The sequence below is a fragment of the Thermobia domestica genome, chromosome 6 (assembly GCF_964235325.1).
Source record: "Thermobia domestica chromosome 6, izTheDome1.hap1.1, whole genome shotgun sequence".
Taxonomy (NCBI): domain Eukaryota; kingdom Metazoa; phylum Arthropoda; class Insecta; order Zygentoma; family Lepismatidae; genus Thermobia; species Thermobia domestica.
This window is the reverse complement of record NC_137459.1, coordinates 21,814,660-21,838,822: the sequence shown is the minus strand read 5'-3', so window position 1 is coordinate 21,838,822 and position 24,163 is coordinate 21,814,660. Positions and strand designations below refer to the sequence as shown.

General features: G+C 34.5%; 1 protein-coding gene across 2 annotated transcripts in view; it reads right to left on the bottom strand.

Moving 5' to 3' along the window:
* Positions 1–23,868, bottom strand: part of LOC145687881 (NADH dehydrogenase [ubiquinone] 1 alpha subcomplex assembly factor 2-like) — a 32,646-nt gene extending 8,778 nt beyond the window's left edge. Inside the window, exons 1-3 of one of the 2 annotated variants that reach the window (XM_081761398.1) lie at positions 23,591–23,843; positions 19,282–19,363; positions 17,342–17,431 (exon numbers count right to left, since the gene is read on the bottom strand). In XM_081761398.1, the coding sequence (XP_081617524.1) occupies positions 17,342–17,431; positions 19,282–19,363; positions 23,591–23,614 (196 nt within the window). In that variant the 5' untranslated portion in view covers positions 23,615–23,843. Of the gene's footprint in view, positions 1–17,341; positions 17,432–19,281; positions 19,364–23,590 lie in introns of both variants that reach the window. The other variant, XM_081761396.1, reaches the window with a different exon arrangement.
* Positions 23,869–24,163: the final 295 nt, after the last annotated feature.

Here is a 24,163-nt window from a genome sequence, read left to right as displayed (position 1 = left end):
ACTATACCTGGACCTGATAACATTCCATATTATGTCATTAAAGGATGTAGTAATGAAGTAGCGTCAAATTTAGCGAACATATATAACGCATCATTAACGACTGGAATATTTCCTTCAAAATGGAAGCAATCAATATACAAACACGGTGATCAAAATGACGTTAAAAATTATAGGCCTATAAGGTTAGTAAGTGTTTTCTCTAAGATTTTTGAATTAATTGTATACATTTATACTTCAATGTAAAGAATATCTTAAGTGATACGCAACATGGTTTCTATAAAGGTAGATCAATAGCAACAAATCTTATCCATATTACTGATTTTACATATTTTACACTAAAACGTAACTTACGAATAGACGTTATATATATCGATATGTCAAAGGCCTTTGATTCCATTGATCACAAATTACTACTAAGTAAGTTATCAAACATTGGTCTATCATTGTCATATATTAGTTGGTCTGAAAGTTACTTATCAAATACAACTTTTAAAGTAAAGATAGGGAATGTAACATCTAGTCAAGGTCAAATAGGGAAGAGGATACCTCAAGGATCTCCTCTGGGGCCACTTCTTTTTTCTCTATTTATCAATGATTTAACAGGAAAAGTGGCATACTCAAAAATACTTTTATATGCAGATGACATAAAGCTTTTTAGAGTAGTTAATAACGAGTATGATAATTATCTGCTGCAGAAAGATTTAGATCATTAGTGTGAAAATAATTTATTAATGATCAACTCTGAGAAAACTAAACATGTGACATTCACTAATAAAACTCAATAGTTTGTTAGCAAACATAAAATTAATGGAGTAACAATAGACAAAGTTGAACAAATTAAAGATCTCGGTATTTTGTATAACAGACCATTAAAATTTGGTAATTACATAAATGACATAATACAATCAACAAGAAAAACAATAGGTCTTATATTTTATCAATGGCCTGATTTTATAAATGGTAGTTCTTATGTGTACCTATATAAGACACTTGTTAGATCCAAATTGGAACTTGGTTCAGTTGTCTGGAACAGTCTATCCAACACACTTGTTAACAAAATCGAAGCTGTACAGAAATGTTTCATAAGGCTACTGTGTTATAAAATGAAAAAGGATTATTATGCACATGAATATGAATATTGGTTAACCTTTTGGAGACTTCCTTATCGGAAAGAAGGAAAGTTATTGATAAATTATTTATCCAAATGGTGTTGGATAGCAAATATAGTAGCAAATATTGCTTAGAAAATAGAGGAATAAGAGTGCCTACTTATAGTGTCAGGAATCGATCGACACTGGTTTCATTAAACACAAAATGTGAAATACTAAGAAATATGACAATGTCTTACAATTTAAAATGAACATATGTTAGGATGTCAGAGCATTTCTTACAAAAATTAAATTGTTTTAATTTTATGACAAGAATTCAAGCTGCTTATCTTTATTTTATTGTTATTGTGTATTTTCAGTGTATTTTTATGTTAAAATCTTTTACTCAAAGAACCAATCTTTTATGTTAACATATGACAATAAGTGAAAATGAAATGAAATCTTTGAGTTTTACGTCCCACGGTTATGCCGGTGCGGCTAAAGGGGACGGTAATAATGAGTAATGAATGAAATGGTGGAATGAAGAAAGTGGGAGGAAACGGGAGAACTCCGAGGAAACCCACGCACACGGTGTTTGTCCACCAGAAAGTTCACTTGGCAGGGGCATGACAATAAGTGAACAAGAGTTTTGTATGTTGGATGTGTAATTTGAAGTAAGGTTGTTTCATTCTTTTAAATAGTAGTTAAATGAAACTTTAATTTGCATAATTCTTTTAATCGTATATTATGAAATTGACTTTTTTTTATTTATTATATCATGGTTTTAACATAGTGCTGTATTTTTGCTTATAAGCTGTTCATAGCACTTAAAGTTGTTATTATTATTATTATTATTATTAACTGCTACTGAAAATGTTATACAAAACTATGAATTGCTGTGCAAATTTATATATCGACGTCTGAGATTCAACATCGTGTAAGTAACATTTCAACAATTTTACAAGAGTGAGAGAGAAAAAAAAGTTTATGAAATAACTTCAGCCTCAGTATACGGGGTATTACTTTGAGGGAAAAGAGAGCCATCTGTCGTGATATAGGTGTACTACTTAACCGGATTGTGCGCCATGTTATACTGATTCTAGTGGTATGAAAAACTCAAATTCGCCAAAATTGGAGATACGCGGTGTTGAATCTCAGACGACGAACAATTTGCTACGCAAAAAGCAAAATCTAATAACAATAAGAATATTAATAAAATAAAAAAAAACTGATATATATAAACAGTTTTACAAGTAACCATTACTTTTATACATATATTTTTAAGAACCCTAGCAACAACATGAAAAGAAGGAAACTATCACCTTTGTCGACTATCCTCCGACCGGCAATAAATAAGCTCTCGTTCTGTGTTTGGTGACATCAACTGTACATAAGGAAAGCGAACAAAGTATACTTAGTTCAAGTAGTCATCCAATTGCCTTACGACACCAGAAATCCTATGCCACTATCAAGAATCAAACCAGAGGCTGGTACAGAATATGCAAATACATGTAATGATTTTCATATAATGCCATCATATCATATCAAGGGACAAGATAAGTTCTTAGGTAATCTTGGCCGCCTACTCTGCCACTCACTAGTAGCGCCATGTTTCTTTGACAAACAGACCTTCATATATACATTACATGAATATATTTATCTTGAAGCGCTTTTGTAACATTTAAACTAATAAGACAAAAAAGATTGAAATTTTGCACCATGGAAACATGGACAGGGGGTATTATTTGACATGCTCCACAATACTACAAAATTAAGGGTATTGCAAACAGAAAATAAATTTGTATTTATTCAAATGGCAGTACGTCAGATTATTGCACATTTCAAATGTACACGTTAAACAAAAAATTACAGATACGATGTTGTTCATCACATATCCACATGGTCCGGGATCAAATCAGAGACCACTTGTACCAGAGATGAGAGCTTTACCTCTGAGCCATCGTGACCTCTTTGGACGTTTTTTTGCTTCTTGGCAACGCTTGAACTCATACTGCCCATTTAACCTTCTTTTTACCAACTTAAATATTTCACGTTATTTACCAAGTAGGGTGAAAATTCTCCCCACACAAAAATCGCTGTTTTCAATAAAAATGTTTGATTATTATAATATATAAATGTTATAATGGAACTTTTATTGCATAGTTAGCAGGGTTGGCAAAAACCCTGGTTTTTATTGAAAAAACGAAAAAAAAAGTTTTTTTTGGTTTAAACCCTTTTTTTTTATTTCTTTTTGTTTAAACCCGATTTTTTTGGTTTGGTTTAATTTACTCTATGTATTTATATTAAATATGGACAGAAATTGGTTTGTTTCGCCTTGGTGTTATTATGCAACAACAAGGTTATGCTGGAAGGGGTCACATAAACTTAAAGCGGAATCCAAACCGCTTCTCGGCTTACATCCAAGAGAAATTGTCCATTTGGACACGAAACCACGACTAATTGGTCACAAATGCGATTGTCGACTCACTCACGAAGGACTCCTGATAAAAATACGTTGTACTGATCTTTATATAGGCCTACTTGTTAATATAATTGTCAAGAGTCATTTCAAAAGGACAAAAAGATAAACAGTTACACAAGTAAGAACATTATACAGAATTATATATAAATCGGGAAACTCCCGCCTTAGCCATTGGGAAAACCCTGTTATTACTTTAAATGTATTTGTATGTAAAATTTTAAGGTCAACGTATCATAATCACTACGCTAAACTAAGGTATTACATTACAAATTTGGTATGTAGATATCATTCAATAAAATTAAAACAAAGTCAAATCCAAGCTGATGTTGGAAGCTACGTAGGCAGTTGATAAATTCGGCAATTTCTATCAATATATTTAAGCAACCTTGGCTTCTTTATAAAACAACAGGCATTCATTCAAGTAGAAATATATAATTTGGTTTTATTTCGTATGTATAGGCTTAACATCCTTATGAAATACCAAGGTTATCACAGAGAAGACTTTCGCTTAGAGGGACACCTCGAATCGCTACTTGGTTTACACTTGAAAGATGGGTTGTGGTTCGACCGAGAATTAAACACGGGACTCCTTGATTAAAAGGTGAAAAGTAGATAAACGTAATGCGGATGGTTTATGTGGAAACGTCACCATGAAGTTCACACGATTTAAAGCATTTTTCGTTCTTTTTATTTATTTATTTATTTTTGGGTTTAAACCAGCCAACCCTGATATTTAGTGTTTCGACATATAAAATAATATAGTATATTTGTATATTTTCTCACAAATACGATAATAATTTGAATTTTGTGTTAACCCTTTTAGGATTTATGGTATATTTTTATACCATGGCATAAGGATGGACCAAAGAACAGCCCAGATGTGTTTTGAAACCGGATGGTCAACTTGGCAGCTCCAAGTGAGGGATGAGGGGCGTGACTTTTTTTTTTCTTAAGGAAAATTCAAAAAAGAAAAAAAATCACGCCTTTTGTTTTCAAGATATCAGATTGAAACTTTGCGTACGGATTGTTTTTACCTTTGGGTATTTCTCAATTTTTTTCTAGATCCCTACGTGAAACCGGGGCCGGGCCCGAGGGACGCAAGTGTTCCGAGGGAATTATTTTTTCAGAAAAAAAAAATCCGTTTTTTCTCGACTTTTCCGGTTCAGGTGTATGATACGAATATGTGAGTGATACCGTTGGTAGGGGTTCATTACACTGAAGAACATTGTGTTTGAACCATGACTCTAGGTCAAGTAGTAGCGACGCAGTACATTTTTGAAGTATTCTTTTTTTTTTATATATATATATATATATATATATATATATATATATGTGTGATGTGTGTGTGTGTGTGTGTGTGTATGTATGTATGTATGTATGTATTAGGGTGCAGCGAAAAAATCAAATTTTTGAGTATCGAATTCTAATAGAGCTCAAAAGTTGCGTATTTGCATGATAATCAATGGAAAAATAACGAAAAAATCAGACTTTGGATCTTCAGTTCGCGCAAGTAGCCTAAATTTGAAAAAAAAAAAAAAAAAAATTATAGGCCAATAACACTAGTCAATGCATTTTGCAAGATTTTTGAAATTTTAATACACAAACATTTATATTTTAATGTATAAAACAAACTAAGTGAATTTCAGCATGCCTTTTATAAAGGGAAATCGATTGTAACAAATCTTGTACATTTTACTGATTTTACACATTTAGGACTTAAGAATAGATTACAAGTAGACACCATATATATAGATATGTCAAAAGCTTTTGATTCCATAGAGCATGAACTTACTCATAAATTAGGAAACATAGTCTATCTCCATTCTACATTCGCTGGTTTGTGAGTTATCTAGCAAACAGAACATTTAAAGTTAAAATTGGTCAAATAACTGCTAGTTACGGTTGTATAAAGAATGGCGTACCTCAGGGATCTAATCTGGGACCCCTTCTTTTTTCGTTATTTATTGATGATCTGCCTGAGAAAATTAAATACTCAAATATTTTGTTGTATGCCGATGATTTAAAATTATTTAGAATAGTAAATATTGAGTATGATAACTACTTACTACAGGAAGATCTAGATACTGTTAGTACATGGTGTAAAAATAACCTTTTGTAAATAAATTGTGAGAAAACTAAATACATGTAAATAAATTGTGAGAAAACTAAATACATATCATATACTAACAAAACCCAATACTACGTGAGCAAATATGTAATTAATGGAGTAACATTGCATAAAGCCGAACACATTAAAGATTTGGGTATAGTGTTCGACAGAAATATGAAATTTACCTATCATATAAATGATATAATCCAAGGGACGAGAAGAATAATAGGGTTTATTTTGAAACAATGGCCTGAGTTTAGAAATACCAGTTTATATGTATATTTATACAACATGCTTGCAAGATCAAGATTAGAGTTTGGTGTAATTATTTGGAATAGTATAACATTGGCAAACAAACTTGAGTCAGTACAAAAATGTTTTATTAGGTTACTATGCCATAAAACGAATAGAGATTACTACTCATGTAGTTATGAATACTGGAGTCAATTTTGGGGATTGCAGGCATTGAGCGACAGGAGAAAACTTATTGAAAGAGATTTAATTAAGAATGAAATTCTGTAAGAATTCATAGTCAATATTGCTTGCATAATATAGGTATAAGGGTACCAATGTATAATACAAGAAGTAGATCAACATTAGTTCCTTTGAATCCGAAATCTATAATTTTAAGAAAATTGACCAATTCTTTTAATTTAGTTTAATTTATTTTTATCAGTATAGAAGCATGAATTTTAGAGCTCGACAAATATTATTTTTAGTGTTTATGACGATTTATCTACATTAAGGCTGTTGCTACCTCTTCGCTGAGTCGAGTTTTCCCCTATCTAATAACATTGGAACTTTTTTCGTGTTTTTCTCAGCAAGCAATGAACAAATCCTTATAAAAATTTGCATGGAGTCAGGTCGATAATAAAGGATTTGTTATATGAGCTTATAATTTTATTAAAAGCCTCCAATTAAGTTATTCATTCCCCCCTTTTTTTTCATGTGAAGATTTGCAACAACGCATTGACGACACTGCGTTCTCTCTTCTAGCAGGTTGCGGCGAGTAACTGAGGGTTACTTTGAAGTTTCAACATTGTCCACAGCTGTGAGGGGACCCTTTTCAACAATGACATATTTATGGCATTTCAGTGAGGAGGCGTTGGAGTACGTTTTCTTTGCTGAAAGCAGAAAAAAATAAACACAGCGAGAACAGATCCATTCTTCTTTACATTAGCTTTTCCCCCCGTCAAGTATAGACAGTCATAAGCGATTAGAAGCGAATTGTCTCTATTGAATAAAGATACTTTTAATGTATACGAAAGCGAATATCACTTTATTATTATTATTATTATTATTATTATTATTATTATTATTACATTTTTCAAAACATGAAGAGACGTACCTTTCTTGACTCCAGTGCTGATTTCATCTATATATGAGGTATTTATAATAAACTTCTATACTGGTAAAAGAAAAAATACTTTTATAGTGACGTATCTTGCTAAGAGAATTATTTGTATTTTATTTATTATATTTCAATTTAAAATAAAGTGTATCGTTTGTAACAACGAATAGTGCTCAAAATAGTATCTATTACCAGTCAACTATAGATTTAGATCAAACATAATAATGGACAACACCAATATATATTGTATACATTTAGACCCTATTGGATCAAAAGATCCAATATATTTCAGACAAAAATTTTCTTGTAGGACTTATATCTCGAGAACTACATATAGCGTACCCAAACTATGACTTAACTTAGTATGATGTGCTTATTGCGTAAAAAATACAAAAACTCGATTTAAGGACCGTTCAAAAATTTTGTGGGCCCTGATCCACAAAATTCAATACATTCAATCAAAATTTTTCTTGTACGCCCCATATTTTGACAATTACAGTGTGTGACCAAACCAAAACCAACAATTTACTCAGTATGATGTGCTTATTCCGTTAAAAAAAAAAAAAAAAAAGATTCAGCTACCATTCAAAAAATTTGTGGGCCCTGACCCAAAAAAAAAAAAAAATAATATATATTTCACCCATTCAAACATTTTCTTGTACGTTTCATATTTTGAGAACTACATATAATATAGCCAAACCAAAAAGTAACATTTAGCCCGCACGATGTGTTTATTCCGTAAAAAATAAGAAAACTCGATTTAGGGCCCATTCAAAAATTTTGTGAGCCCTGATCCAAAAAATCCAATATATTTCATACAATCAAACATTTCTTGTACGCCTTATATCTGGAGAACTACAGGTAGTGTAGCCAAACCCAAACTAACAATTTACTCAGTAGAAAATATGAAAACTCGATTTAGGAACCGTTGCTAACTTTTGTAGCCCCTGATCCAAAAACTAATTATTTGGCAAGATCGGAATCTTTTTATGCACTTTTTGGATCATTTTTAAAATTCTTGTTTTTATATATTTTTTTATATTTATATATAAGGTGATACAAAGAAAAATTTAGGGAATCAATTGATCTGATTGAAGATTTGTTTAAATCTATTTTATAGAATCTTTTAGATTTGTTAACTATATTCCTGTTAACTGCAGATTTTTTAAAAAGATTTCTTTTTAATCTACATTTGTATTCTTTCTTTACTCACTCATGAAGTATATCTATAACTTTGGTCAATTTTTAAAGTTGCTTCTTAGATAAGTTTCGAGAGTTGTCCGCAAAATTTCGTTAACATCTTATTTGAACTACTTTTTAAAATGGAATGTGTACGTTTAGAGAACTTGTGGTTTGATCTTACAATGTACATAGTATAATATAACAAAAAATTAGTTTTTACGTACTGTAACACTGTAATCTCACTTTAATTTACCATAGTATATTTTTCTTTCTTTTTTTGCGTGAAAGTAACATTTGAAACCGAATTATTTCTTTAAAATTTATACATGAAATGAAAATTGTTTTCTTAAAAAAAACTATGACATACTCATTGTATAAATAAATGTGAAATATTTGTGTTTGTTTGATTTATTTGTTTTGATTGAAGTCAATACTTCGAGTGTAACTTTGACCACTTATCAACAAAATTAAAAAGTAGACCAGTATAATTTAAGCAAGTTACTTACTTCATTTGAGACATAATTTTGGAGGGGAAGAGTAGAAATTTTACTGATAACATTTTTTTGTTTAACTTTTCCTGTATTTATGTTTAGCGTGGCCTTGTGAATTTTGTTTACTTTTTTTTCAATGTAGAAACTTACCTAGGGATTTTCGAGTATGCTCATAGATATTTAAATTGTGAATAGTGCTTCGGTGATATTTAGCATTTTGATTATACTGCTTGTTTATTATTTTTTTAATAACTTCATTTACATAATGTTGTGGCTTGATGTAACGAAGTATTCCATCACATATTTTTATACTCATACGGTAATGTTTTAGTTTAATATGTATGACAATGACAAATTGGTGTACCTCAACAACAAAAAAACCCTATATTTTAAAATGAAGCATGAAAAATTAATGCATAAAATTAAATTTATTCTGTTAATATGTGTTGTAGCTATAGATGAAATTTCGCGTTCACCATCTGCAAAATAAATATTTCTTATTTAGAATGCGTAAGTTACAAGGTTATTATTAGCAGGTAACACTAATAAGTCCCTATTCCCTGTTACCAAGAAATAAGTCCCTATTCATATTTCGAAAAGTAATAACCAAGGAAAGACGTTACCAAGAAAATAACGTTTGTATCTACATTAAAACTATATATTTCATTATGTATAGATGTTTTCTTGCGTAGTAAAAGAATCCCCGATATTACACTTCACTTTCTCCTACAAATGTGCTCTGTTAGAAGGGTAATGTGTGGTCAGTTCTTCAGTTTCCCAGTTGCCTCACGATACTGAAACAACACCGAAAAATCTGTCATCATTACGAATAGAATTCGACAGCATTCACGCTAAGGACACATTTGTGTAACAAAAAAGTTTATTTCTAAATTTCCTTCGTATGTGGTAAAAATGAAATTATTATTATTTAGCATAAACATTCTATCCTACTATTTACAGTTTCAAATACATATACACAGGCCGGTAGCCAGCCCGAAAATGTAGGGGGGCGGCTGAAGTTAGGGGAGCCCTATCCAACCATATCATAGTTTATCACCATATTATAGTTCATTGCAAGCCTACCGTGAAAAGTTTAGGGAGGCCAGCGAAAATTTAGGGGGACAAACCCCTAGATCCTCCTGGATACGGGTCTGCATATATATATATATATATATATATATAATATAATATAATATAATAATTATTCCAAAATGCTATCTCCACTGGTTTACCTGTTTCCGTGAGGTTACAAGTCAAAGAGCGCTGGTGTTTTCAATGTGAAAACCCCATTGGTGTCGGCAGCGCGGCCAGTCTCTGGTCAAGGAAACACCGGCAAGGAGGAACCGATGTGGTGACCACAAATTTTAACTAAATTACTAGTGCCAAGCCGCACTGATATTCCTTGCTCGTTACAATCTCTTGTGCCAGGAATTTCCTATTATTATTATTATTATTATTATTATTATTATTATTATTATTATTATTTCACAGGAAATTTGAAAATAAAATGAAATCTGTAAGTTTTACGTCCCACAGTTATGCCGGTTAGGCTAAAGGAGACAGTGATGATAAGTAATGAATGAAATGGTGGAATGGAGAAAGTGGTAGAAAACAGGAGAACCCCGAGAAAACCCATGCACACGATGTTTGTCCACCACAAAGTTCACTTAGCGCGAGCTGGGATCAAACCAAGGACCCCATGCAACTGAGATGAACGCTCTACCACTGAGCCACCGCGGCCCCCACACAGGAAATTTATATGCTATCACAACCGTCTGCTAATTTATATTTGTATAACCAATCACCAGGTGTAAGACTGAAATACATGAGATGCAAGAGGCACCTTGCTATGTTTGAAAGTAACCACAAGAACTCCGAATGAGACTAGACGAATATACTAAAAGCAATAGGTTTAGCAAAGAAAATAAAGAGCGCCCACTCCTTCCCAGTGCCATAAATCTGTCCTCGAAAAGGACGAGAGGGCTAGAAAATTTCATTCCACAGATGTGATATGGACAGAGTTTAAAAACCTGTTTTAAATGGCTAGCCCGAATTTCCCTCACGCTGCTAATACAAACAGGGAGAAGCAGAGATCACACTGTTGCAAATCTTCACATGAAAAAAAAAGGGGGGAATGAATAACTTAATTGGAGGCTTTTAGTAAAATTATAAGCTCATATAACAAATCCTTTATTATCGACCTGACTCTATGCAAATTTTTATAAGGATTTGTTCATTGCTTGCTTAGAAAAACACGAAAAAAGTTCCAATGTTATTAGATAGGGAAAAACTCGACTCAGCGAAGAGGTAGCAACAGCCTTAAGACTAAAAATATTTGATATTAATTTGACAAGGAATTATTAATCCAATATTATTTTATTTTATCATTATGTTTTATTGTTTTAGCATGTAGCTCACGTTGTACGCAACATATATCACTCTTGTTTGGTAAAGTGCTGTATTTTTGCCGTTAGACTGTTCATGGCACAGAAATAAACATTATTATTATTATTAAATCAAATTTTGGCATTGTGAGTCTTGAGAGCAAAGTTGCTCTAATGTAGCCATCTCTGTTTTCTTGACCGCACACTTTTCCTGCAGATTCTGTGACAAGTTTGACACGTCTTTCAACTTCGTGAGTATGGCATGGAAAATTTCAAAAGTCAAACTCATGACCAGATTTGTCATACATAAGTAATAAAATAGTTTCTGTTGTCAAGCTTTCGAACACTGGAGGGGAAGACAGGTTACATTTTCTTCAATCTATCTGTAGTCCGTGGCATCAAAACTTATTGAAGATGCCATAAAAGTTCTAACAGATCAATTCAGACAGGGGAGTGTGCTCCAGATGTGGCTATAAGAGATCCTGGACCTCTCAGTTACTTCCGATGGCTGACATGTGTAAACTGGGTCTTACGGTTGTACGTTTCTCAAACAAATCATACAAATGAACTCAAAGTGCTTGTAAACTACATTATAAAGACACATGCTCCTGTCTGGTTCGACATAAAGAGATATCAGTTAGTAAAATATGGCTTTAAACATATTTTGAAGGTAGATCAAACAATTAAACATTTGCCAAACAACTTTAAAAGAATCATCGATCCTGTGATTGAGAGAGAAACGCGTTTTTCTGTCATCCAGAGAATATAGTGTTAGCTATGACAGTGGATGCGAAACAACACGTATGAGAGTTGGGTTACAGGAGAGTACTAGAGACAAGAAATCAAGATCCGAAAGGGAAATCTGCTAGAGCTTTTATGGCACCTTCAATAAATTCTGATGTCACGGACTACAGTGAGCTGCTAGATTGGAGAAAGTGTAAGCTGTCTCCTTCTCCAGTGCTCAAAAGCTTGACAACAAAAACTATTATTTATGCATGACAAATCTGCTCATGAGTCTGACTTCTCAAATTGTTCATGCCATATTCAGGAAGTTGAAAGTTGTGTCGAACTTGCCACAGAATCTGCAGGAAAAGTGTGCGAACAAGAAAACAGAGATGGCTGCATTAGTGCAACTTTGCTCTCAAGACTCTCAATGTCAAAATTTGATTTTAAAAAATCTGAATTTAAGACAATATTCTTGACTAAATCAACATAATTGATAGGAGAGTTAGGTAGGGTTGGGTGGAACTCGAATTGCAACCACCTCCTCGTGATGAATTCTGGGCCATTTCATGAGGGAAAAAAAAAAGTTGAGAAATGGGCGAAGAGTAGCAAAATCATTATGAAAATAAAATGTCTAAAATCACTCCTACTAACGAATTAATAACAAACATGACCTCACACAACTAAAATAAACTACATAGACGCTATAGAAATGAAAAAAAACTAAGCAATCTGTATATTCCTTGCGTCAAGGTAAATTTTTGTGTTTTTTGTAATTTTTTTTAAAAATTTAGGTTGTTTACGCGAACTAAAGATCCAAAGTGTGATAATTTTCGTTATTTTTGCATTGATTAACACACAAATACGCAACTTTTGAGCCCTACTGGAATTCGGTACTCGAAAATTTGAATTTTTCGCTCCACCCTAATATATATATATACATATGAAAAGCATAAGTCACTTTCAGACTTTCAAAAATTTCTCCTGATGTTAGTTTTCAAGATACAATATTGAAATTTTGCACACGTATTATGTACATAACAGCGTATTTATTTATTATTTTTTTTTTAATAATATACCTATATGAACCTAGCCTCGGGCCAGAGGTGCGCATAAATTTCGATTTTTTTTCGGAAAATCTCCCGGTTTTTCCGATTTTCCTCTTTCTGGTGTATAATGCGGACAATCGAGTGATACCGTTGGAACGTATGCTCTATTCTGAAAAGAACGAGGTATGAACCATGATTCTACGATAAATAGTAAGGAAGGAGTAGCTGTTTGAGTGAAAGCCTAAAATTTATCTTAAAAAGTGAAAATCCTAAAAGAGTTAAATACAGCATATTAATATTTCTAATTTGTAAATATTTAGAAGACAATTCATTTAGTACAAGTGCTATGCCCGTAAAAAAATATTTCATACAAATAAATAGTTAAAGTTGTTGAATCTCATCCTTGTAGAAATATTTTTACAGCAGTAACAACAAAATTATTAGCACTGTGGTGTGTTTGCACCCCACTTAGTAAAAAGAAGGTTAACTAAGCTAACAAAACACGACATCAAATTTGGGTGTCTCACACATTCGCCATATTCTCCAGATCTCACCTGAGTGGCTTTCACAACCGCTTGAAGAGGTGATGGAAGGCGAACATTTTCGAAGCGAGAAGGAAGAAGTAAAACAGGGATGCATGAGTGGCTAGAGAGACAGCCAAATACATTTTTCTTCTTTTTCACGAGGTATTCACATACTTCCAAAACGCTGGAATAAGTAAATTGCACGCCATGGAGTCTACATCGAAAAATGAGGTAGGTTCAATTGAATCTCCTTCTATCATCTGAAGTAAGGTAAAGTAAGTTTTCTCTGCTATTTGTTCTTATTTGCACTATATCACAGCATTTTCTCAAACATGGTCGCTGTATGTCATTAAGAAAGATCCGAAAATCGTATTAACATGTAACTCCTTCCCCAAATCACGTGTTTTAGTTTTGTTCCCAAAGTATTTCGTTTAAACTGATTACTGTATTTATCATAGAATATATTTACGTGCAGCAACAAATTTGATATGTTTTACCTATTGTTTAACCTGCTAACACAGAGTTTTTAACATTTAATTTCTCAGACTTTCGTGAACTTTCCCGAAACAAATGGAAATTATCTTCAGTGAACGTTTAAAGATGCTAGGAATATTAAACGAAAAATTTCAATCTTTTTTCTTTATCAAACTTGAAGTAGGTTTATCGCGTTCCACAACAACATTAAAATTTTCTATACATTTAGTTATTTGCTCAATTTCTCGACTCTCTCTTTCTCTTTTTTTTCCCTCATCAATCTTAAGAATAAAAGAAACAAACATTGGACAATAATTCTACATGATTTTTCAAAAACCTTAGCATTTTCTAATTCTATAAATATATCTCGTTATAGATGTGGATGATGGGAGCCCAATGTGCTAACCACGCTTTACCTAGTCGTATGTGTGCAATAGTCCTACGTGGTCTCTATCCTACCTATAGATATACATTAATACGATTTAGTTTTTAAAGATAATAACTAACTCTTTCCGTTACTACGTCGGAGTTCATCCGACATAATGATTTTCCTGTTCCGTTCCTATGCTGAATGACATAGTTTGTTGTTGCGTTCGTTTACCTGCTCCTCTGTGGTAACTTGAATGAGGCGTTTCGTCATATACCATAGGTAACCATGCATCATTACCCCTAGTTTAACGTATGAAATAATCCTACGCAGCTTCTAACACTAATGAGTTTAGTTTAAAAAGACGAGAGATTTAATCTTCCCGATAGTATGTCGGACATCATTCGACAATGAGGTTCTCTTCCGCTCCAGTGTCGGACATATGACAAGTTTTGATGCTTTAGTTCGCCCACTTCATTATCGGAGCTTGTCCGACGTATTTCCTAATAGAGAGCGGGCTCTAACCAACAAATTGCACAGATTGTACTCAATTTTGTACAAAACTTTTAATCGTCGCGAATAATAACGAAGAAAGTAAAGGGAAATATTATATATAAAATTCTGCCTGACGTACTCTGTAGATGTGAAAGTTAGTTGCTGACACGCAGAAATTTTAAAAGAAAAATATTTAGCGTAAAAGGAATAGTGGAATTTAGAAAGGCACATATTGCTCAACTTCACAATAGCTACACCTCATCAAATATAATATCAACAATGAAGTGGAGACGTCTAAGATGGGTGGGATTACATCACTAGCATGAGTAGTATATGCGTTGTATTGCAAGGCCTAATTTTAAGTGCTTGCTGTTTCCTCTTTGCATACGAATATAACTAAATACGGTTTATTTCCAAATATAAATATATGTAAATTTATGCTAATTTTAATATGAAAATTGGTAAAAATGTCAGATCTGGAACTTTTAATAACTCTAAATTATTACCATTATGTTATGTAATCATGTATTACTTACTAGACAAACTTTTCTACACCTACATAAAAAATATCTCTTCAAAACTTTTGTAAAAGTAATCAACATTGAACTTGACCAATATATAAGTCTCGGGTGCTTGTGCAAAGGATGTTAAATCACGAAACTTCGTTTTTAAATCTTAAGTATCAATGGAAAGAGAAACATTTTCTCTAGACGTGTGTATAGAGACATAAATTACATTCAAACTTGTACCGAAGTAAAGAACTTGTGTATTTTGACCTATTTGAAGAAATTATAAATACGCTTAAACCTTCATTCCAGAGGAAGCAATATTTTCATAAAAGTTCGGAAACTTTCATTTTTTTTATATATATATCTATATATATATATATATATGTGTGTGTGTGTGTGTGTATAACAAACTGTTTGTTATTTATTTGTTACCTAGTGTGCACTTCGTTGTAAAAGGGACGAATTTCAGAAAAGAGAATCACAGTTTCTTGTCAGCATACAAGCACTTTCCGTTCTGGCTGCTCTTTTGGCTACTGACCATTGAGCTTAAATAGATAAGTTTTCAGATGGGTGTCTGAAAAACATTTTGTGTAGATGTCACGGGTCGAGAATTGTTCAGAATCTGAAGTTAAACCTTGTAAGTTAGGTTATATCTACCATATAGAGCATTTACAGAAATTAGAAATAAACTTTTTAAAATATGTGGAATTTGAGTTTATTCTGGATACCTATTGATGGGTCCAGGTTTTAATATTTACAAAACTGGCTATGCAGCTCTCTTGGAAATCTGATGTTTCAATCAAGACCAGTCGCAGGTTTGAATTTATAGATTTTCTCAGAAACTAGAGAAATGTTGAATCCCAGGAGAGTTGAGATCAATTCCCCAATGCACAAACGAATACTCAGTCTGCCGTTGTTATTAGTGTACAGTCGGAGGCGAAAGAGCTAGGGGTGGATCTAGAAAGTAAAAAGAGGAGGGCTTGCCAGAACTCAGACTATGATAAGTACATCATGAGTTTACTATAAACTTCCAAAAATACATACATAATAACTTAAATTATTTTTGTCACTCAAAAAACTTGGGGGGAGGGGGCTAGACCGCTCGAGCTAGATCCGCCACTGGCAAAAAGCCGTGACTATTTGTAAAGTACCCTAACTTACAGTCTTGAGAGCAAGATTCAAAGGCCTCAGGAGAGAGATAGATGTGTGTCTAGAGAAACTGACAGTATAATTTCTAAGCTTTGTTACCCTATCCTTTTAAGTGAATAAACATAGTAGTATGGTGTGTTAAAGGAAAGAGTGGAAGACATACAGAATAGGGAAATGGGACAGACATCCTATGAGAGATGAGGACTGTTATTAGAAATTAAGGAGGTTGGTGAACGGGTTGTACATGGACGTACAGATTCACGTCTGCAGGCTCAACCAATTATTATTTCCGCTTTAGAAAACAAGTTACATCTATAAAAGCTTTTCAGAAGTGTTATGTTGTCAAGGATTATCAAGGATCAGCCGCTATAGGGAATCAACGATTTCAATATGTGGTAACGTTCCATGGTAACTTAGAACCATTATCATTGCTCTACGAAGTCATCAAACAGTTACATCGATTCTTACGCTAATAAGTATTGCTAGTGTCAACGTGTATCGACTTTAACTGCTACCTGGAGAGAATCGATGTAACTATTTGATGGATTGGTAGATTTACTCCATGGTTCTTTATCTTCGACGCTGCCACATAGTGCAATTCGTATCTATAGACGGGGATCCAATATATATATATTGCTTTATTTTGACTTGTAGAATATTGCTCTGTAGTCCATGGGTAGTATATATAGATATCACGATCTTAGGGATGTGAATAATAGGAACCAGAAACTTTTGATTCCGTGGTAATGAATGTCCGAGTTTCTTAATCATACTCTAAGTAAAATACTTTAAATTTATGAAAATGTATGAAAAAGGGAGAAATTTTCACAAATATTAGACATTTCCTCTTACGCATTCGTCATTTTTCTAAACAAGGAACTGGCCACAATAAGTTCCACTCAATTCCTACTAGTCCTCAGTTGTAAAGAAATAGAGCTTAAATTTAGGAGAAATCTATGGTACCTTCCCATTCTGCAGGAATTTCTTGATCGAAAGCATCTCTGTCCTTTGGTTCAAACCATCGAGAAGCATTTCTTTTACCAACACTTGGATCTGTAATACATAAAGCATGGATTACAATTTACAATTGGTCTCATTGCACTTAAAAAAAAAAAAAAAAAAAAAAAAAATCTCGCATACTTGAATTTTCTAGTCATAAAGGGCAAACATAGTAAGCGCTAGACTTAAAAATCAGAAAATAGATTACACTTTCTACAAAACAATTTCGTATTAACAAATATGCGGTCGCCATCACACATTCTGAAGTTCAAATTGATGGGTGTTCGTGAAGGGTCTACGTTAAGTTTTTAACCTAATATTATAGAATACCGTTTGACATTTTACTTGAGACATAGAAACACTTTCTCCTTACGAAAAGTATGGATTGAATCGTGTTTTGGTACCCTTAATAAATCCAGATTTCTTGCTTGTTTTACTGGTAATCGGAACATTCAACATTGCGCAAACGATCAGTTTACTAAAAATAAATTTAGGAAATGAAATTATGAGAATTTGAAACCCAAAAGTACATTTAAACACTTTTTTCTCCTTTATTTATACATATATTGTCCACTGCTTACCGTAGAATGAAGAACCCTCCCCGCCGGTCTAGTGGCTAGCACACACGCCTTTGATGTCCGTGTTGAATTCCTGCTCAGAAGAACATAGAACGTATTACGGTAGTTCGGATTCTACCTTAAACCGTAGATCCACTTCTCATATAGCCTAGAAGCTGAAAGAGACATTAAACTTCAATCCAACCAATTGAAAGAAGGGTTAGCACAACGAAAACTACGAGGTAGGATCAATAAGTATCGCATAATTTTTTTCACGCGATATTATACGCATCTGGGACATGAAAATTGAAACGGAAATGTTTTGAATTGCACATTTCAGTCGGCAGTTCTTCGATCAGCTGCATCTCTAACGACAGAAACATGAACTACTGAGCAAAAATGGTGCGCGTGTTAACAGTCGTCTACTTGGTAAGAGGAAAGAGGTGTAGTTAGATTTTTTGTGGGCAAAAGAACCAAACCCAAATGAAATTCACAAGGAAATGGTTTGCGTGTATGAAGATCGTCTAGATCGCAGCAACATCTCTAGGTGGTAGAATTTCCTTGAGAGCTGTCTGAACCTTGCGGATTTACTATGGGCCGGGCGTCCAGCAACAGAATTATGCGAACAGAATATCATGACCATTCAAAACACAATTCGTAGTAACTGGGCGAATTCATCTTCAAACATTGTCGAACACGTGGAACATTACGTATGGTACCGTGTACGACACTGGACCATGACAAACCGAAATTTCGCACACTGCTCGATGGGTGCCAACGAACCTCTCAGATGAACATACGGAGCAGTGAATGATATGCCTGGATCATCTGGCACGGTAAACTGAAGAAAGATATGCTTCTCTGGAATGTATTGTTACAGGTGACGAGTCCTGGGCGTATAAAGTGGGCACAGAATGAAAACATACCGATTAACCAACAAAGAAATTCAAGGTGACTCAATATGCTGAAATAAAAGTGCTAGTACTCTCGGATATGCAAGAGATTCTACCGGTGGACTTTCTAGCACGCGGGATACACAGTTACGTCGTGCGCTTCGTGACAAACGCCCTAACATTAATACCGGAATGTCGAACTCCTTCATAACAATGCACGCTCCCATGTTGTTTCCGCTCGTCAGAAACTCAAGAAGTTTGGTGGTAGATACTCGAGCACGTGCTATACAATAATGATTTGGCACCTTTTACACACAGCATTTGGCGTTTATGATAAACGCCAAAACGTTCCCTTCTTTCCGGATGATCGTCGTACGTAACCTACATTATTGATCTGCCCTCGTTCTAACAAAATTCAACTATCCTCCTATAGTAAAAATAAAACATTATTTACATGTAAGCTGAAAGTTCACTTCGTTGTTTCCGCTAGTGTTCCTCTTTTGACTTATGCTTCCAACTGTTAAGTTCTTATATGCCTATAAAGAGATTATATATTACTCAGAATGCTTGAAGTAATGACGGTGCATTGTTTTAATGAATTCTGGTTGTAATATTTGATCTCACATTGACAATAGCACATCTGATTCCAAATGAGATTATATTCTAAAAAGTGCAATACCAATTTGAAGGGAAAAACTCTTAATTTATTAAGAACAGCAAAACCAGATCCAAAACACATTTAAACCTAGCATATATTTTAACTTACTATTAATTACATCAAGTTGTTTCAATAAGGTAACATATCACATAAAAAATCAATCGAACAAATAATAATGTGCCTAAATGGAAAATTAAACACAATAACAACTACCGAATAGACGGGAACCATTGAGAAGGTGTTCTTTACTACAGTATTTTATGAATTTGTTTATGCTCCAGTACCCGATTTGTTATTTCAAAGATGGTCAAGTGAGAATATCAAGAAAGAAAGAAGAAGAAGAAAAAAAAAACCTAATGCCTCGAAAGCTTGTTTTCTGTCAATACTCTTACACTTCTCCTATACTGTACTAACAATATATTAACAGTAAGTCAGCGTACATAAATATTATGGTTAAAACTCTACAATATCCCGACCAACATATTATGGCGTTCTCCAAAAATTGATCCCAAACGTAATCAAAGTTATCCGTTTTACACTTTATCTCTGGTTTATACTTTAAAAATCTGACCCTAAAGGTCAGTGTATTTTAACACAAATTCGTCCGGTGATGCATTTTAAAAATAAGTAAAATTAAATGCATTATCCCAGTTTTCAAAATTCACAGGTGTTTCGATCATTGCACCGTAGCGTAGTAAGTCACAATATCATCCACATCTCACACAATCACGGTGGTGATAAGGGATATTACACTCCACAACAATCACATTAATCAATTCAAACATATCTCGTCCCTGAGCCTTCGGTGTCCTAACCCTCCTTTCTTCTCGCCTTCCCATGCTTACTCAGCTACATCTCCGGGTTTTCTCACGATTCCTGATTCCTTCCATATTTTCACTTCACCAAATACGCGCAGATTAAACATATAGAGGTCAACAACTCAAAATAAAATTCCTTCGCATAATAGTATCCTGTATATCATACTTTTTTTCTTTCTTCCTGGTGCCTAGTCACCAACTGCGTACAGGTTTACAATATGGGTGCTACTTGATATATTATAAAAACATTTTTGCTATAATGTATGTTTACTTTTTGCTGGCCTACCTGGCGAGAGCCATAGTTACGACCATTCTCTGAAATGACGACTTACCTGTATCATTCGGTCCGGGAAGAAGTAGACAGTACCGTTAAGCGTCCGAAATATCTCTACACGAGCTTGAAAGTACGAAGTTGGGCAAGGCTGAGACACAAGCTCCCTGGACTCAGATTCGGTACCGGTTCCTGCATCAGTGGGAGTGGAGCTTCCCTTACAACGCTTAGGTACCCACACTGCAGATGATGACAGATTCCCATCGCTAGAGGAATTCCATCCACCAGCAAGTGTGACTAGGAAAGATTCTTGTTTCTGTCCCGCGTGAAATGGGTGTATTCCATTCCTCTACAGGGGTTATAGCAGTATTGCAAAAAATTCGAGTGAGTAGCCTAAAAAATGTCTTACCTGCACAACCATTTTCAATGCAAGTATGGGCCGGACTAGTGTTAAAATACTGGCCCTGAAGTAGGACAACTGTCCGACCCCGTCCGTGTGGCGGGAAACAAATGGAATCATACCATGATCTCTTTTGCTACGAATATTTCTTGACCTAGAAGAGAGTGTAGGAGCAGAAGTAGAGCACAGATACGCGAATAGCATTAAGAGTTAGGACGAAGAAAGTAGACAGGTGAGCGCTATTAGCGGTCACTGTATGGGTGTAAACCTACACATACATCATAATCTTCACAGTTTGTTGTTTCCTTACGTACAACGGCATTGTGATGAAGAACACTTCATGCTAATTTTATGTTCATACATTATTCAAATGTTTGACGCCCACATAAACACGTTTCTTAAATAGCAATAACGCTTCCTCTAGGAATTAACAGATTTTACCTTTACATTTTCCTAAAAAGTACCCCCATATTCTTAATCTGCGCCACAAATCGTGTATGAGATGATGGACCTACTGATTAACGTATAACCCGAACCCCACATGCGCTCCAGCTGGGAATCAAACCCAGGTGTTCCACACCAAAGGTGCGTACACTACCCGCTTACCCACGAGAGTCCACACGCATACATTGAGTGGTAATAAAGAAAGTGATTAACATGGTTACTAACCCTCTTCACTTGAGGCATTACAATGTGAATTGAGTCTTGAGCTTTGATAAACGGAACCAGCCTGGCTAGGTGCGGGCCTGCATTCTAGAACCATCCCCATATCCTCATTTTTGAGAATTTCAAATAGTTGTCCATAAAATCACGCACTGAAGCTTTTATTATTTTAATGTTACTTCTTTGCAATTTTTTAATGTTTAAATTATCCATTCTGCAAATATTTGCATTTGCTTTAAGTTCATTAACAATAGGCCTATCGTTAACAAAATGAAAAATGAGGTTAAGTCAGAAATGTTAAAGTATAGATATTACTATAATTAGCCTACATGGCATTACTCAATCCGACGGTTCTACCACATGTTTACAATATCTTACATTTTCAGGTTAGATTAGAGCTTTTCATTTCCTTTAGCAGAGCGGCACTAAATTAGAAACTCCGTTACTACGTGCAGATTCACTTCAAGAGCGCTCAGTATAACCACAGTGTGGACGTATGGAATAAAAAACTACAGTGCATAAAACACGAACCAACTTGTGCTCGGTGGTCACTATAAAGTACGAATCTTATCTAACCGAGTCAGGGCAGGAGCGCAGCAGGGGACCCCAGCGGTACATAGGAGGTGCATCCATAGGGTACAGGCGCGTCAGCGTCTGGGTATACGGATAAATGAGTATAGTGAAAGAACACATTTAGACACACTATTGTCTATCACTCAAAATTCATTGCAATATATTGTGCAATGCCAGTAATTACTTACATTCACACTCTCATTCGTTCACGAAAAGTGCTTCACGCTTTATTTCATCCATAAATTTTCTATTTGATAGAACCGTCTGCTCAAGTGAACCTAATTACAGGCATAATAACCATCGCCACACTTGCCCTCAAAATAATAATAATAATAATATAAAAAAAAAACACTCCATAAAAGGGGTCAAGTGCCGTATCGCCGGACCAATTTTAGGAAATTTACCGGGTCAATTGGAGAATTTATTTAAGTTTGTGAGCAGGAATGAGTGAAAGTGAGATAAGTGAAATAGTAAAAGAGAGGAAAATTGTTAATTTTGTTGGTTGTTTTTGATGTAAGCGGCACTGTATGTGGAGGCGGAAGAACTATTTCGCGGAGAGGTACATTTTTTATGATATAGTAGCGCGAAAGGCATGGCGTTGGGGAAGAAGGAAGAGCATTTCGAGGGCTTTTAAGCGGATCATTTATTTAAGGAAAGGAAATCACAGGAAACTGTTGTACACGATTTTCTCCTTGCTGTTGTACACGATTTTCTCCTTGAAATTGGAAAAGTTTACAAGCCTCAGTTTTGAAGGTAAGTGAATTCTAACAGGACAGGAATGTATTTCTGCACATGCACAGAATCTGTGTTGTATGTTAACATGTGAAGCGTTGCAAGTATGAAACCATGACAAGTGCTCTTGAAATTTTTGACAGCCAAAATCCACATTTTTATGACCACTACACTCGCTTACGCGTATACCACCGTCGCTAACGCGCCATGCTCCCATCGCTCGGGCCTCCCTGTGCTGACTCGGTTAGAAAGCATTCGTGCTTTTAGTGGTCATCTAGCACAGGTTGGTTTGTGTTTTTGCACAATAGTTTATATGACCCTAACGTAAAGTAATAACATCTAACGCAACTGAATGTAATCCAACAGAATATAACTGAATGCAGTAAAAATGGGTGTTTTTTTCTTTTTTTTTTTAGTTTTCAAAGTGGTCCCGGCACTAATCCCCATAAAAGAATATACGCCTCACTTAGGAATCAAAACGAGCATTATTGTGAAAGATTAAATGTGTCTATCATGATAATTTCAATGAAACAACCGTTGCACTATGATTCTATTACAAACAATAGTACGCATACACAAGGCGTAGCTTTCCTAAACTTGAAACATCAACAAACAGAACTGCACTTGATTGTAAAAGTATAAACTCACTGGCAGGGATTTCATAATAAGCATTTCCAAAATAATCTTTTCCTATCAAATCTCCTTGTATTTGTCTTGGTTTCAGGGACCGTATAAAATTTTGCCATAAAATTCGAAGAACATCCCTTTCCTTAGGCATCTGATATCAGATATAATAACACTATTCTCAATTCCTTCGTTGGTTGAATTATTCCTTTCGCTGTCAGCACACTATCAATTTTGAATTCTAACCTCGCTTGCGCTATGAATGATCTTGAGTGCGCGCGTTCACCATATTGAACAAATGACTTTGTCATAGCGTATTATCTTCCTTAATGTAAAAAGGGAGGGCAGTGGCGGCTTTAGAGGTCTCAAATTGGATAATCAAAACGGCAGTGACAAGGGCGAAATGGGTTTTTTCCTCCGTCCGGCTCTGGGACGTTTGATGATTCTTCACTTTGAAGGCAGTTACGGATCCAGGGGGGCGATCGCCCCTCCTAAGAAGAGGAAACTTTTATTTTATTTTATATATAAATAAAACCCTTCCCAGAGTTTGGAGCTTTTAAAAGTAGCTCTAAGTAGCAGTTTTACACCCCCCCACCG